General features: G+C 45.4%; 1 protein-coding gene across 1 annotated transcript in view; it reads right to left on the bottom strand.

Annotated features, from left to right (window-relative positions):
* Nucleotides 1–9,284, bottom strand: part of P4HA2 (prolyl 4-hydroxylase subunit alpha 2) — a 29,609-nt gene extending 20,325 nt beyond the window's left edge. Inside the window, exons 1-3 of the mRNA XM_086621444.1 lie at nt 9,231–9,284; nt 8,623–8,726; nt 1,412–1,511 (exon numbers count right to left, since the gene is read on the bottom strand). Coding sequence (XP_086477570.1) covers nt 1,412–1,493 — 82 coding nt within the window. The 5' untranslated portion in view covers nt 1,494–1,511; nt 8,623–8,726; nt 9,231–9,284. The remainder of the gene's footprint in view (nt 1–1,411; nt 1,512–8,622; nt 8,727–9,230) is intronic.
* Between the last annotated feature and the right edge of the window lie 7,404 nt (nt 9,285–16,688).

Genomic DNA, 16,688 nt, shown 5'->3' with positions numbered 1-16,688 from the left:
TGCAGCTGTTGAGTTAGAGCAACAAAAGATCCAAGTAGTTGCCAAAGCATCTGTTCTACATATGGATACAGATTAGGTCACACTAATAAATCATTAGTCTAACCACTGGCATCACTTAAAATTACAGCTTTTCCATATGGGTAACTGTGGAAACACAGCCTAACATTAAGTACAGAGGAATTTCAGACTAATGTTTATAGACTGACACACACACTCACTCTCTCCTGATTAGTATTAGTGGAAATTGCTAGCATGTCAACCCTAATTGCTATGACAAACTTTGCTTTTCAAAGACCAAACACTGAAAGACCGGATGAGATTTATAAATGCAGCCACAGCTTTAGTTTCAGCATTCCAAAGTAATTATTAATGAGGCATGATTAAGCAGATGGGAGTCAGCAGGCTGTGCTATTTTCAGAGTCAGGAAAGGTTCAGGAACAGGTAAGAGTAAAGAAAAGGTGATCCTGCACAGTAACTTTGTACAAAAAGCTACTTAACTTAGGAGATAATACACATAGATAAATATTGTTTAGTCAACTCCAGAGCACAGGAGCACGTGCTGGAGGTTGGCGGTGGAACACCACTCTGCCTTGCTCTGGCTGAGCAGTTCCACACAGCGGTGCAAAATAAATCACCAGGAGTTTTGAGTTTTACCATCCGGAAACACAGCTGGGCTGAGCTCAAAGCACAGTCTGGAGAACGGCCAGCTGTTCTCAACCAGTCTCTGTTATCCTTACGGGGTAAACTCCCCACAGGAAAACATTAGACCAAGTCACAGCAGAAAACTCAGTTTGTGCTTATTTTTAGGCTGTACCACAGTCATACATGGTTGTATCACAGCTATTAGAACACAAGAACTAAATTGTCGTGAAAATCAACCTATTTTCAGGATTTATAACAATGTGAATTCTTCAGGGTTTACCCAGGCCTTACAAAACACACATAAGGTAAAGGGGATATTAAACTTTTCCTTCCAGCATCTAACTCCAGCTTTGAGAAGATAGGAGATTTCAGGTTCTGTGAAAGAAAATTCTTCACATATTTATCACTTAAACTATTTTCATAAAGCATAAAAAGCTTTTTAGCATAAGGTTTCTGTTGTGTTCAACACAACAACAGGTGCACAATTCTTAATAAAACATGGGAACTGTCTTATTTCACTGACAGTTGCCAGAGAAACTTGTATTGTGCTGGTCACAATGTATTAAGTTACCCACTGGCAAATAAACTGCACTGGTGCAAGACTTGCAGTGCAGAATAGCATCAAGGATGCAGAAGAGCAGCTTTTCCTAATGAGGACAATGTTTGATAGGGCCATATGAAGTAAGCCATATGCTTCAGCTGTAAACTTTAACAGTTTTGGCAATCACGTTAACTACATCACAACATCATGCACTGGTTCTCCCCATACCTATGGAGGTGAAGAACTCTGCTTCTGTGTGCCAGATCAAGAAAATACAGGTAAAGAACACCAACTGCAGCCAAGGCTTCATCTTCCAGATAGCTCAAACCTGTAACAAATTAAAAGGAAAAGGAAGAGTAAAAATGATTAACTCATTTGTGAGAAAAAAAAACACATTAATCTTCATCTTCAGTCATTTCACTCTCATGAAAACGATTTACGTTCTTGAAAGACTGAATTCTGACCAGTAAAGCTTGAAAAAAGTCATCTTTAACCACAGGAGCTGTCAACTTAACAGTCTCAAATGCTATCTGGTATACTCTGGGATTTACATGGAAGACACTGCATGGAAGGCCCACATGACACAAGTAATGAGAGCAATATATTTGTCCAGGGACAGAGAACAAGATCTTCAGCAAAGGCAGCTCAAAGCCTTCCACATCATGCATAATTATAGCTGGAAAATAGGAGGCTACACAAAGTTGTACTATATTCCAATAATAATAAAAGTCTAAATTAAACAGACAGACTTGTAGCATGCTGTGAAATTCAGTTACATAAAAACTGTCTAGAAAGACAAATAGTGAGAAAGCCAAATGAAGAAATACAGCATTTGTAGTGTGGAAGTGGCAGTGATGGTTGGAAAAGCTGAAAGCGAAATTTCCAACTCTGCTTATTCAAGATGCATCATCCCAGCATACTGGCCTCTGGGCACAGCCCTTATGACTTCTGTATTTCAAAGGCTGTGCCAGCTTAGAAATCCAGCCCCTTGGGTGGAGATGCAAAGCAGACTGTCACATTTTTAAGAGCACAGTCCACCGAGGGCATGGAAGGGAAAGCCAGCCTGAGCAGACAAGGTAGGAGACAAGCAAAATAAGGGATGTACAGTCCATACAGAAGAGCCTCCTGGGAGCTGTAATTCTCCTGGTACATCCAATGGCCAGGAGTGCTTCTTCCAGGGAATTTATGAGGAGCCTGCATTGCACTTGGATGAACCCACAGCTCGCTCCACAGCTGCCTGTTCCCCGAGCAGGAATCATAGAATAGTTTGGGTTGGAAGGGACCTCAAAGATCATCTAGTTCCAATCCTGGAACTGCTGCTCACCAAACACCGAGCTCGCACAACACCCATGCACAGCGTCAAGTGGAAGATGACAACTGCTCACCTTCATCCAAGCAGCAATTCTTTTTCCCTACCCATTGCAACTGGGTAAACTGGTGGCTGGAAATGACTGCTTGCAACCTTCTCTTACTCCAAATATATTAAACAACATGCAGCTATTTGGGGCAACATAGAGTCATTTAAATTGGATGAGAAAGAGGGATGGAGGGGAGAAGAGAAGGGAAAGGAAAAATACATGGAGTATCCTAAAATTTCAAGCAATGCAGCAAGTGGGAAGGTATTAAAACAAGGTAATTCTGGGCTCATTGTTCCCTTGGGCTCCACATGCCTGCCTGCACAACACGAGACAGAACGAGAAAGGTGGATATTGCTTTTTCCATCTGGGTTTTCCAAGCCCACAGCAGGACAGAAGCCCTCACCCTCAGCTGAGCTCACTGGTGCCATGGGCATAAACCCCAAACACACCCCCAATAATACTAAGAACATTAGAAATAGCTCCGTTCTCTGCTACGTATCATCACATGGCAAGATGATTGTTTTTAAATTATTCTTTTGATTGCTTTAAAAGACTACACGAGGAATCAGAAACATTCACCACAACAGTCTGCAAGCATGACTAAGCAGGAAAATTGTCTCACAGCATCACAATAAGTCTTCTCTTTTCCCTCTTCTGTTTCTCACCCCCCTGCAAACCACATATTCCCAAACTGCTTGTTTAAGTCAGTTCAGAACTAGTACATGGGTAATCTGAGAATTGAGTGAAGCTGAATGAACGGTACCATGCAGAGGTCTGCCAATACTAAAAGCCACAATAAGTGATGTAGCAGAAAGCACAGCAAGTCAAGAGCACTTGGGAAGTACATTAATTTGGATATATTAAGCCACAACTGTCCATCTGCATAGTCTGTCATCGTTTCAGAGTGGTTTTTTGGACGCAGCACACACAGCCTGGCAAAACAATTACAAGGGAATTTTCCAGTTAAAACAACACAAGTCTACATTCTCCGTCCTGCACCTCCTCACCATGTTCTCTCACAGCTGAGGATATCTGCCAAGAAGAACGTTTACTCCAGCTAGCAGCTTGCTTTTATCACAGATCTTTAACAGCTTTGCCACCCTACTCAGATTCACTTGAGTCAATAAACAGAAATCTCAGTAAACAGAGAAATCGGGTTTTGCTTGAACAAGCAGGACACCTGGCTGCGGGGTTTTCAAATTGTTTGTACACGTTCTTTTCGCAGCTGTTATGCAGAAAAGCAGCACAAATAATGAATTACAGGAGGCTGAACATAACGTTACCACCACATTCTTGGACAGCACGAGCATGTGTGCGTACACACGTGTGCATCCCCACCCCGCCATAGCTAAACCATCTGCTAACAAAGAGGGCAGGAGAGGCAGAAGGGACATCAGTACCTCCTACCTTACCCGAGACAAATGTTTACAAAGCCAGTGTGTTTTATTCAAACAGAGAATGGAAGAACTGAAGTCACATAGCAATGCCAGATAAGAAGTCTGTGTAGGACAAATACTGCCTACATTCCTGGCTTTTTTCCAACAGCATCAAACAACGAAGGCATGCTGGACAGGTGAATTTAGGATCTCCTCTTATTAAAGTGAGAATAGTGACATTCTTCTGCAACAGATTGAGAAGACTTGAGCAGAGCCACTGGGCTCAGTTCAGCCTCGGGCCACAAGAACTCCCCCCACAGGGGGGTTCCCCCAAGCAGGCAGTCCCTGCTGTCCTGTAAGACAGCCCAGGACAAACATACCACCCTGGCTCATCAGGCTACATCAAGCCCCATCAGCACAGGCATCCCAAGGCCATGTGTACCTTGGAGATGAGCACTTACACCACCGCCTTACCCAAGGGACAGTTCTCACTGCAGCGAGAAGCTGTTCCAGCAACACTAACAGAACTAAACTTCTCTGCATACTGTACCAGACAATGTTTTGCTGCTTTTCTTCCCTTAAATGCGTCCAGCCAGCAGAGCTAGAAAGCTAACCAAATGGATACTGCACTAACACTTCTTTAGAGTGTTAGACCTCAATGAATCATTGCTCCCACTGGAAAGAGTGCTGTCAGACTTCAGAGAGCACTGGCAAAAGGAAAAAAGGTTTCTCTAGACAAAATAGACCAGGATGGAATTTTTCTCCACAAGTTGGACTGAATTCTTTATTTAATATGCTTTCTAAAAATTCTTAATCAAGATGACACAAAAACACAGACCTGATCCACAAAATAAAAAGTTGCTTGCACAGCTACCAAGAGTTATCAGTCGCTCACCCACTCTGAATTTCATATCCAGTCATGGGGGATTCAAGCCAGCTCCCACACAAGCCAAAGGGAGGACTTTTTTCAGGTCAGAAGAGGAAGCAAATACCTCTTGCTCCTTTAGGACTGCCACTTCTGATCAGACTGATAGGTTGCAGTCTCCTTTGTCCACCACAGCACAAGAGCAAGACCCTCACAGAACCTTCCTTTAGACAGGAGGCAGCACATCCACCCACAGATGCTGAAGTTAAAACACAAACCCCTCTCCCCACCTTCACCTCACAAACACGTCTCACCAAGTACCATTCAGCTGGCACAAGTGTGTATAAGGGACTTGATTGCATTCTGCAGCTTTTTTAAAAAAATGTAATAGTAGTAGCACACTGGATAGTGAAACTTGCTTCAATTACCTGTCTCATGGCTGATCATTCACTCCCGATGTCAGTTTTGATTCCCAGATAAGCATGTCCTCAGAAAAACAAAACAAGTCAAAAGAAACCTTCCAACAGCCTAGCTGACAGCCTAGCTAAAAACAAGGACTAACAAAAGTGAGTTCTTCATCCAGGCTTCTAATTTGCACAGACTTCTCATGCAGAATTAAACTAAGTGGAACCGACATAAGACCAGTCTGTGTGATTTAAAGAATGGAAGTCATACCCTTTATTACTGCTTATTATGGCAAATCAGGAGAGAGTGAGACTCCTGCTGTATTGCAAACTCTCATTTTGATCACATGAACTCCAGAAAAAAAAAAACCACAGTATTCTTCCACTCCACCACTTAGACATGATGGCACTCCCTTTGCTATTGGGATTCTCCAGGGGAAGTACAGAACTGGGATGTGATTTAGCTGCTCCAAACTCCTACCAGCAAAGTCATCTCTCTTCCCAAAGACTAGGTCAGAGGAAAAAAGTTTCACAGGGTTAATTTCAGCCCCTGTGAATGCATTTCTAAGACTACATTTCAGTCTTCAACCCACAAAACTCAGATGACATTACCTCACAGCCATTCCAAGACAGTTCACATTCAAGACTGCAATGCAGCTGGATAACAGCTAAAACAGGTAGAACAGATAGATCAAAAGTGAAAAGACAGCACTAAGTGTGCAATACTTCATTGATTGATACGAATCGGTGTCAAAAACCTGCATAGCATCACTGGTCAGCAGTCTGCCAACTCACTGCTTCAGAATGTTACCAATACCAAGCATAGATCATAGCAGAAACCACTGCTCTGTCAGCATCTTAGGTCATCAGACATTCTCTGTGACATGTTTCCTTCATGACAAATCTTAATTACTCCTAACAGATGTAGTTTTCTATTTCTTCCAGGTTTCTGGTTTGGATTTTTTTTTTTCCCCAGAGCACACAGCAATGGTTTCTTTCAAGTTAAGGCAAGTTACTGTTCCCTGGTTGGTTCCGTTCGTACAGACCCACGTTTTGCTAGAGGGGAATAAAGTTTGTGAGACAAAGTATCATAACTAGATACTGCCAAAATCTGATTAATATACTACTTTTCTGAACGATCACGATGCAACAACTTACAAGCTGACGACACAAATAAGGGTGACAGCCTGTCTCCTCTTCTGTGCTTGCCTATGCTATTAAAGACACCTGGAAAATCACTGCTAAAATAGCTGCTTCCACATGTATCTAAATTTAAAGCATCATGGTGAAATCTAACAGGCAAATCACTACTTCAGAGTCACCTCAAGCCACAGACGGGCTCTTGGTGCATTTACAGTTGAGGCCCACGCGGCAGGCTCTGAAGAACGGTCCATCCTCAAACAGCAATTTGAGGTTGGACTCTTGGATGAGACAGGTCTGCTTGGGGCTCCTCCAAACACCAGTGCTTTCCACCCACTGTCTTATTGCTTGCAAAAGTACTGAACTGAGTGTGCAGCTGCCTTCATTTCCCTTTCCCAAACAATGGAGCATCAAAAGTAGACAACAACTTGCTACCAGTATTGATGGCTGTAGATAAGGCCAATTATATTTAAGTGGAGAACAGCACAAAAAAAACCTGCAAGATTGCTTACATACTTATTTAGAGCCAAGAGATGGGCTGAACTGTAAGCAGATTTTGCAGGATGTTGCCAAGGAAAAGCTTCTCTCAACACCTCGATAAGAAACACAGCCATAAAAAACATCCAGCTTGCAGCAGTATTTCAAGTCTTGCAGATTAGCCTGACACATTGGCCAGGAGATGCCTGGCACACGATGGCAGCTATAAAACTATTTAAAAATCATTAAATACTAAGGAAACATTAATTTTATCCTAACTAAGCAAACCTTTACCATTGGCTGAAAACTCTGAAACAAGTAATTCAGAGCCAAAACTCGTTATCCACATGAACTGAGATGCTCCAACGTTCAACCACTCCTCTGACCCAAAAAACTTTGGATTTAAACACCCGTCAGTGCCGCACCCAGACCGCACTGTCCTGTCTTGAAGCTCATATCAGAATTCAGGCCACTGCCAGCACAGTGTGCATTTAATTACCTTGCTACAAATAGTTTGTTCTCAGTGTGACCCAGGGAGACAGAAAAGGCATTGCTCCCTTTCCATACTGGGTGCCTCCTCGTAAGTGAGTTCTCTTCTCTCTTCGTCAAATAACTGCTTCCCAGCTCCTTCCTCCAGTACACATTGGATTTATTGCTCAAAACAGCTTATGCCAGCATCACTACCTTACTTGCCAAAGGGTTTAATGTGCATCTGAAAACAATTATAATTGCCTAGCAAATAACACAACATTATTGCCTCAGATTTTTCAAGGCAAGCCAAAAGAAAAGGAGGAAAAGCTGTTTGTTTGCACGCATTAACAAGGATACAGTACATTCATGTGAAACTGAGTGTATTTCTGCTAACACAGAATGGCTTGTGGCAGCCTTCATTATAACCACCTTAGAAACTACAAGCATCTTGATTAGCTCCCAACAGCTTTTTTACAACCATAGCAAAGAATATTTCTTCCGCACTCCAGCAGGCAAGACAATTCATGCTGAAGTGCAGCAAACCTGCCTGCATCTTACTCTGCAGCATCTGCAAGCTCATCCCATATCAAATCCCACAGTTAGTGCAGACAGCAAGACTGCATGCTCTTTTTCCACTAGAGCTTATTTTTCACCATTAAAATTCAGACTGCATTTTACCATGCAAAGCCCATAATAATAGTATATCATGCTACTTGACCTAACCTTCCATATGTTCATATAGCATTAAAAAAATCCCCCGTTCAGAAAAAAGGGGTTTTACATAAAAGAGGTCTACTGTCATTGAACTGTTTCTTTCAGTTAATATCAGCAATTTAATTAAGATCAGACATTATCTCAGAGGTGTGGGGGTTGAATCTATTCTAAGATCATCCTAGAACGTGGCCCCTACCACACTGCGCTTTCATTTCTCAGACATACAGAGAAGCATACAGAAAAATCAGAACTAGTCATAGGAAAAATATCTATGTTTACAGCTTGCTTCTTTGGAAGTTTGCCAATATGCACAGCACGGAAATTCTAAACAGGCTGGATTCCTGACGTAAACCTAGAATGAAAAACTTCTTACACTAAATGGTAAATCATGCTCCCTCTGCTGTTACTGTCTTTGAAATACATAATCATACTCTGGGATCGTACTCCTGCACAAGGAAGAGCTACATAAAAAAAAACGTATCTCAAGAAATTATGGCATAAGCAAGAAGCAAAATTCATGTCTGTTAGGGTCATAGCAATGCCAATTTGCAACTGTAGAACAACGTTCTGCCTGTATAATAAAACTGGTAGTTACTGGTTGCTATATATATTTATATATATATACACAACATACCTGCAGGATTATTTCTTAGGTCCTTAATGGCAGAAAGCTGAAGTATCACCCTGGTGAAGTCAGCTAGGGTGGCCTCTCAGCTCAGCTTCACCCTCACAGAGCACCTATAAAATTAAAAGGCAAGAGGTTTGATTACATAAACATCTTCTGGGAAAGCCTGGTGACTACTGGCTACAAATACCAACCATCCCAGAGTCAGACAGCTCCAAATATAGTCTTTATTTACACATCCTCTTGCCTCCTTGCTTCCAGGTTATAAGGACATTCTTTGCCACTTGAAATAAAGTTATTCCTGTCTGCTCAAAAGCATGTTTTGCATTACTGTGCCCCAGCTGAGCTGTGCTAACACCCCTGGTAGCACCTCCAGCTTTGGCACCGCCTTTTTCCACCAGGACTTCGATTCCTGCATCGTACCAGCCGCTCACGACTGCCTCTGCTCTCCTGGAGTACCCACTGCACATCTGTGTGCTTTGACAAAAACAAGAGCAAGAGTTTTTCAGAAAAAAAACCACACAAACAAAAAAAACCAAGAGCAAGCATTTTTCAGAAAAAAAAAAGTGAGGTTAAAATAAAATGATTTAGGAGTAGAACAAGTGGGTTTTGAACACCTTTATGACGCTTAAGACCCCGTTTCCTCTATCTCAGAGCTATGCCAGGCTGGAAGGGCACACGCAGGCAATGCAGCTGGCACACAGGAACCTTTCTGAGTTCTGGGGCAATACCAGTCACATCTAAATCCAAAGGGCAAAGAAAAGGGGAATCAACCCTTCCACTTCTTTTCTTTTTTTTTTTTTTTTTTGCAACGACGGTATTTTTAACACGCTTACAAAAGCCTAATTTTTTTTTTTTTAATTTTTCAAATGTCACTTTCGCCTTCCCCCCGCCTCCGAGGCTGCCCCTTGCTAACCCCGCCGGGACACCGAGCACCGGAGAACGCGCTTCTTTCTTCGCAGGTCGCTCCGGCTTTTAACCGCAGCACTTCAAGGCTCCGGGGCTGCCTAAACCCAACCCCCCCCCAAGCCCCCTCGGGGGTCGCCGTTCCCCCCGCGCCCCTCGGGAGTCCCGGAGGGACTCCCGAGGGGCGCGGGGGGAACGGCGACCCCCTCGGGGGCGGGCGGGCTCGCTCGCCCTCGGTGACCCGCCGCCCCGCTGCCCCCCGGTACCGGGGAGGGTGGGATGCCCCCCCCCCCGAGCCCCACTCACCGGCAGCCCCTCTCGCCGCGCTTCTAGAACCGCCCCGACGCTTCCAGCCGCGCCGCCACCGCCCGCCCCGTCCCGCCCCGCTCCTCTTGAGCCGCCGCCACGTCTGAAGCCCCGCCCACAGCCCCGCCCACAGCCCCGCCCCTTCTGCCGTAATGCCGCGAGGAGCGGCGCACGCTCCTGCGGGGCTGTCCGCAGACCCCCGCGCTGGGGTCGCGGCGCGCCTTCCAGAGAGGACGGGCTCAAGGAATGAGCTGGAATAAGGCTAGAGGAGATCATTCCCCCCCCCAGCTCACCGAGAATATCTAATTTATGCTTTCTTTCTCCTACACAAAGCGGCGTTCGCATCAATGCAGAGCGAGCATCATCATTACCAGTCGTTGTAACATACTCCAAAATAACATATTTCCAGTATGAAATAGAGTCAGAAACCAAATCAGACCCTACAAGACACCAAGAACAAGCTACCTCTTGCTTTCTAGATTCATTGCACCATCACAAGTCTGTTTGCTCAACGGAGATCTAATGAAAGATCTTATAGCAGCCTTCCAGTACTTAAAGGGGGTCTACAGGAAAGCTGGAGAGGGACTATTTACAAGGGGGTGTAGTGATAGGACATGGGGCAATGGATTTAAACTGAAAGAGGGCAGATTTAGATTAGATATAAGGAAGAAATTTTTCACTGTGAGGGTGGTGAGGCACTGGGACAGGCTGCCCAGAGAAGCTGTGGCTGCCCCATCCCTGGCAGTGTTCAAGGCCAGGTTGGATGAGGCTTTGGGCAACCTGGTGTAGTGGAGGGTGTCCCTGCCCATGGCAGGGGGGTTGGAACTGGGTGATCTTTGAGGTCCCTTCCAACCCAAACCGTTCTATGTTCTATGATTCTATGAAATGTGACTGAGAAAGCAAGGTTTTGGGAGATGACTCACCATATCAGAATCCATAAAGAAAGTGGAAAATGAGGAAATAAATATCTAGCATAAGGGTGCGATTTCATTGAAGCTTTTAGCAGCTGCTAATACTGTAAACCATAATAAAAGGGTCCGGCTCTCCTGTCACCAGAACATCCTAACAGAGCTCCGTATGTTCCATATACATACGCTCTGCACACTAACCTTTATTTGGGCGAAGTTAATTTCCATCATATATTTAGAAAAGATTGCATTGCTGTCAATGATAGAAGCAATCTGTAAGTCTGTGATGGCACTATAGACATCAGTACATTTTAGAGACTGTAAAACCAGCATTAGTCTTCAGAGACAATGACGTGATTCAGAGCTATATTTCCTAGTCAGTTCTCATGCTTCTTTTTTAACCTATTTTTATGATAGACTTTTTACTCTTACGGAGAAATAGATTTTTTTTCCCTATTTTAGTGCAAAGGACTATAAGTGTGTTTGTAAAGGGAACACAAGAACACAAGAATCTGTCTTTGCCCATGCAAATAAACAGCTGTGCAGTCCTTTTGGCTGTATATACAGACCATAAGACGTAGTATGAGCACAAAGAGCCTCGACTATTTAATGTTTCTTAATACTATATTGGATGTTACTCTTATAAAGTACTGGTTTTACTTTAGCTCTATTGGCTTTGAAATTCTTTTACATGAAGCAGCTGGGCTTGCAGAGTGGCCCTGGCTGGTACGAGGAGCATGTCTCAGGTTAAAAACAGCTCCTTTGCTTCTACTCCTGGAACAATGGTGAGAGATTTCTGGTAGAAGAGAAGAAGGAGGAGACACTGCTCACTAAGCCACAGTCCACAGAGAGGAGGAGGCCATGGCTGGAAGTGGTTTTTTAACGGCTGATTCTACCAGTCCAGGTTGATGTCCCTTCAGCACAACCCCAGCTGGCACCCGAAGAGCTATGACATGGAGATACAGTTTAAAACCAGGAGCATCAAGCATCGTCTGAGTGTTTCAAGCCCTTACCTTCCTTAAAAGCGGAGTCCAAATCCCTTTGCAGAATGCTTGGCTGCCAGAGGCACACACAAGTATTTTTGGATGCCCCCTTGTCTCTCGAATTACAAGGCTTTTGTCTGAGACCTTAGCAGAGGAAATATTAAAACTATCTAAGAGTACTTACACAGTGCAGTATAGTGTTTCCCGTAAAACAACACATTGAGTCAGAACGGAGGAGGCAAGGATATGTCTGGATAACAGAATTCTTTCTGACCTCAGTGTAGCTCAGATTTCTCCCTGAAACTGTAGCTAAAAAGTACATGTGTAAAAAGACCTTGTACATGAATAAGCTCTAAATTTAGCTGTGTGTCTGTTGCTCTTCCTTTGTTTTTTATGAACGAAAAAATAATCACACCAGATCCTAGAAGAGCAAGAATGCAAGCCAAAAATGAAGGCATGCCAACATCCTCTCTGTGCTGTACAAAGACTCAACCAAAAGTCAGACCACTGTCTTTACATCTACCATAGCTAGAAAATCATGCTACGGAGTGATGTCTGCTGAAGTATCGTCTAAATATTAGTCTTCCTTTAGTGTGTGCGCAGATGGATCTCACAAGCTGAGGATTTGGCACACCAAAGGAAATACAAACTCCATTGTCCATGACAAGCAGAAGCAGGGGGACTTCTGAAGTGAGGGAGAAGGTGCGTACAGGGCTCGGTGAGTCTCCAGCACTGGCTGCACCTGTGGGCTCAGCGTTGGTGTTACCCAGTCACTGTCTGGTACCCGGCTGACAGCAAAATCATGGAGCATTTGCTGACAGCAAAATTCCTAAGCATTTGTCAGGAAGCCATCCTGAATTAGAACCCCTGAGCATTAGAGAAACATGGTCCATCACCAGGAAAAGGTGTGAGTAAGATGCAAGATTGGCCAAACATGGGAAAAAGGCTACACGGCCGTCGGACGTACACACCTCACTGTGAACAGGCTTGAGTACAATTTCTGCTTCGAACGATACGCCGTGCACAGCAACAGAACGCTACGCCAGGTTACTGCACATGCATCCTGCAGCACCACGGCCCCCACAGCCCACTGCTCCACGCACTCATGCTGCTCCTCCGCTCAGCATCCGCCCTCTGGACCGCAAGTAAATTTATCCAGTGGCCAGCTCAGGCCAAGCCCAGGTGTCTGTGTATGGGGCTGCCCTGCACAGGCTAAACAGACCCGCAGTGTTTGAAACACTGAGGTGTCAACTATATCAAGTTTTGTCCTCTGGTAAACCTCAGAGACCTTGGCTGCAAACAAATTCCTGATCTGAACATTTCCTGAGCAGTCAGACCTGCGCCAGCACCCTCCTGGGATGGGCAAAAGACCCTTTGCGCTTACACCAGTGTGGAAGCCCAGTCCTGCGAGGTCCTGAGCCACCCTGATGCTGGTCCGCAGACGAGCTGAGCGGACTGGGGCTGCTGCAGGCAGCAGTCAGTGTTATTCAGGATTGCACCCCTGGAGGACACCAAAGTGCAACCAAGAGAAACGAACGGATGGGATTTACGCGTTAAATTCCGCTGCAGATAAGCCAGATGAGAGTTAACACGAGATAAACACAGAGCGTATAGATGGAAAAGGTCTGTCATGCTGAGCGGTAGCTCCAGCTGTCTCTGTGCCAGGTTTGGGAAACTCAAGCTGGATTTTGCCGGGAGCATCGGGAAGACGAGCCCGGGGAGGAATCCGACCGCTCGTGTTCCTGTTTAACGTAATTATGGTACAGTGAGGCTGCCCTGGCAGCGCTCCGAACCGTGCCCAGCTGCACGTTCACAAGGTCATTTAAACCTCTGCAAACATAGAAATAACTAGTAATTGCCCGACTTTCCTATGAGGACAGGCTGAAAGAGTTGGGGCTGTTCAGCCTGGAGAAGAGGAGGCTCCAGGGTGACCTTATAGCGGTCTTCCAGTACCTCAAGGGGGCCTACAGGAAAGATGGGGAGAGGCTGTTCAGGAGGGCCAGTTGTGATAGGACAAGGGGTAATGGTTTTAAAATAGAGGGAGGTAGATTCAGGTTGGATATTAGGAAAAAATTTTTTACCATGAGAGTTGTAGAACTCTGGAACAGGTTGTCCAGAGAGGTGGTGGATGCTCCGTCCCTGGAGACGTTCAAGGCCAGGTTGGACGAGGCCCTGAGCAACCTGATCTAGTTGGAGAGATCCCTGTTCCTTGCAGGGGGGTTGGACTAGATGACCTTTGAAGGTCCCTTCCAGCCCTAACCATTCTATGATTCTATGATTCTATGATTCTATGATTCTATGATTCTATGACTGGCTTATTGAAAACTCTCCAAGTGCACCCATACAGGACTAGAAGTGCCTGGCTACAGGGAGGGGAAAAGACTCACATTCTCCCTTTCTTTTCTTACTCAAAATGACACTGTCCGTATTTTAATTAGATTTTCCAAATTGTCCAGGGATGCCCAAAAGAGCTACGGGACATAGGGATGGAAACCGTAGCCCTTGCTAAGCATTGGAGGGGCTTGCAGGGGGTGAGGCAGCTTTTCTAAATGATGTTCTGCTACTCTGCTCCGAAATCTGTCCGTGGGCACTGAAGTCGGGCAGCTCTGCGAAAGAACTGAGCGACTGCAGCCCCCGTCGTTCACATGCACTGCCCAGGCCGAAACATTTTCTAAATCATATCCACGTTTGATGCTTTTTAATCAAAGTTTGACCCCCTCCTCAGCAAATGAGTAAGCTCTTTTGTAAACTTGGCGAGCAGGAATGATGAATCACCCTGCGTTCCCTGTTCGAACTAAGGGGAAAATAACTGCAAGTCGTCGGAGCGCAGGGGAAGGTGCCGAGAGCTGCAGCGAGGTCCAGCAGCAGCCCCAGCTGTGGCGGAAAGACACATTCCAGTCTCCCCATCTCGCCGCACCCTGGGGTGTCAGCGATGGGGAATGTACCTGGGCGTCGGGCGAGCACACGGCTGCTGAGCGTTGCCTCCGTGTTCGCCACAGAGCAGGAATTTTCACTGTTAACAACTGCAAGAAACTTTGAAGGAAGGCAGCCAGACCACCCGGGCTGAGGCTCAGAAAGCAGCTTGCAAGGGATTCAGCTTTGCAACACGTTTAACGTAGAGGTTTGTGGAGGAGAAGCACATTTTGATGCAGAATAGAGTCCAAGAGGGAGCACGGGAAGAGGGCTCGGGTCGCCCCGCGCTGCGCTGTGCAGACCTTCCTCCCTGCATGCCCTGGATTTTAGGACAGATTTTGTACAAGGCTGAGCGGCCAACGTGAAGCAGGCTCTGTGAGTCATTCTTTCGCAGGCTGCGGCGTAAATCAAATCCAGAAATAGGAAAGGCCAGCCGGTCACATTATTCCTTGTAGGTTTAGGGAAAGACGTAGTTAAGGAATGTGGGTAAAAGACATTACAAGAGCACAAAAAAAAAAAAACAACCCAACCCAAAAATCTCAGCCTTTATTTTATTTAGGCTACTAATTAGTGGATGAAAAGCCAGACCTTAAAAAAACACATATTGAACCAGGCTGAAGTCAGATCAGCACGGAACCTTTCTCTGCAGAGAAGGGATAATTTGCAGTCACTGGGCTTTAGGTGGCTATCATCTTCCAGGCACAGCTCCTTCTATGTGTGTGGGTTTTCCACATGGAACTGAGACATCTGTCTCCAGGAGATTCTAGAAATGAGGAAAGGGTCACCATATCTCTTTTTTTTTTTGTCCTAAAGAGAGCAGCCCAGCCAAAGGCTGCTAGCAGGCTTGGGGGCTTCACTGCTGACTAGCTCCAGCACTGGCTATCAGCTCCATATTATTACTCATTCTGCATCAGCCTGTGCTGGCTTGTCACATCCCTTCTGCGCACACATGTTTTAGAGGCACATTAGAAGGGAAAGCCAGCTGATGAAAAATGCTCATGCAGTAGACTCATTAGCTTTGTGCAAGCTCTGAGAATTCAAATCTCAGATTTCAGAATTGAAATCTTAGGGAGGATGACAGCATCTTTCCTAAATTTGCCTAAATGTTCACCCATGACCTCCAGGGCTGCCAGCAATGAGCAAGCAAAGGGAATGTCTCGTTTCTCTATCTGCAGAGTACTTAGTCCTTCAGCTTCTTTCTTTAAGGAAGAAATTTTTTACATTGAGGGCGGTGAGGCACTGGCACAGGTTGCCCAGAGAAGCTGTGGCTGCCCCATCCCTGGAAGTGTTCAAGGCCAGGTTGGATGAGGCTTTGAGCAACCTGGTGTAGTGGAGGGCGTCCCTGCCCATGGCAGGAGGACTGGAACTGAATGATCTTGAAGGTCCCTTCCAACCCAAACCATTCTATGATTCTATGATTCTCATCATTCTCACGCACAACATCCTGTCATTTGTGTTCTGTATCATTTGTGGCTCACACGCAGCCTCCCAGGCCAGAAGGTTCTCAGGTCTGTCTTCTTCCCAGAGGTGTCTCCTCTTCTGTCCGATCAGGAGCTGCTCCTGCAATGGATGTTCTCTGAATTCCCATCTCAGTGTTGAAATAGGGCAAGCTTTGCAGCATGAGCCCTGATCCTTCCTCTGAGCAGCAACATCTGCACAGCAAAATGCAGCGGTGGAATTGTGAACTTCTGCAGTTCCAGAAATCCTTTCTGGCACATCGCTCGATTTTAAAAATATTTGGCTGACTTGAACAGTAGATCTTTATTCCTTCCCAGGCAGAAGAAGTACAGTGTGTGCACTGTATACTCAGCATAAGTAAACAGTGAACGCCTGAGCATGGACATTCACACAGAGGTATTAAACAAGGCAGTGAATCCCTTTCACTTCAGCTGCTGGAAGGGGAAAGCACATCTTCTACATACATCCGGGCTCTAATTCCATAGGTAAATTCACAGCGTGCACTTGCTCGAGTTATTTCAGAGCAAATAACTTCTTGCTCTGCCGCTGACAGGGCACCCAAGGCCGTTCATTTCTGGCGTGGTCCCGGGGAAGTGGAGGA

Source organism: Tauraco erythrolophus, chromosome 16 (assembly GCF_009769465.1).
Source record: "Tauraco erythrolophus isolate bTauEry1 chromosome 16, bTauEry1.pri, whole genome shotgun sequence".
Classification (NCBI taxonomy): Eukaryota; Metazoa; Chordata; class Aves; order Musophagiformes; family Musophagidae; genus Tauraco; species Tauraco erythrolophus.
This window is presented reverse-complemented; position numbering and strand designations above follow the sequence as displayed.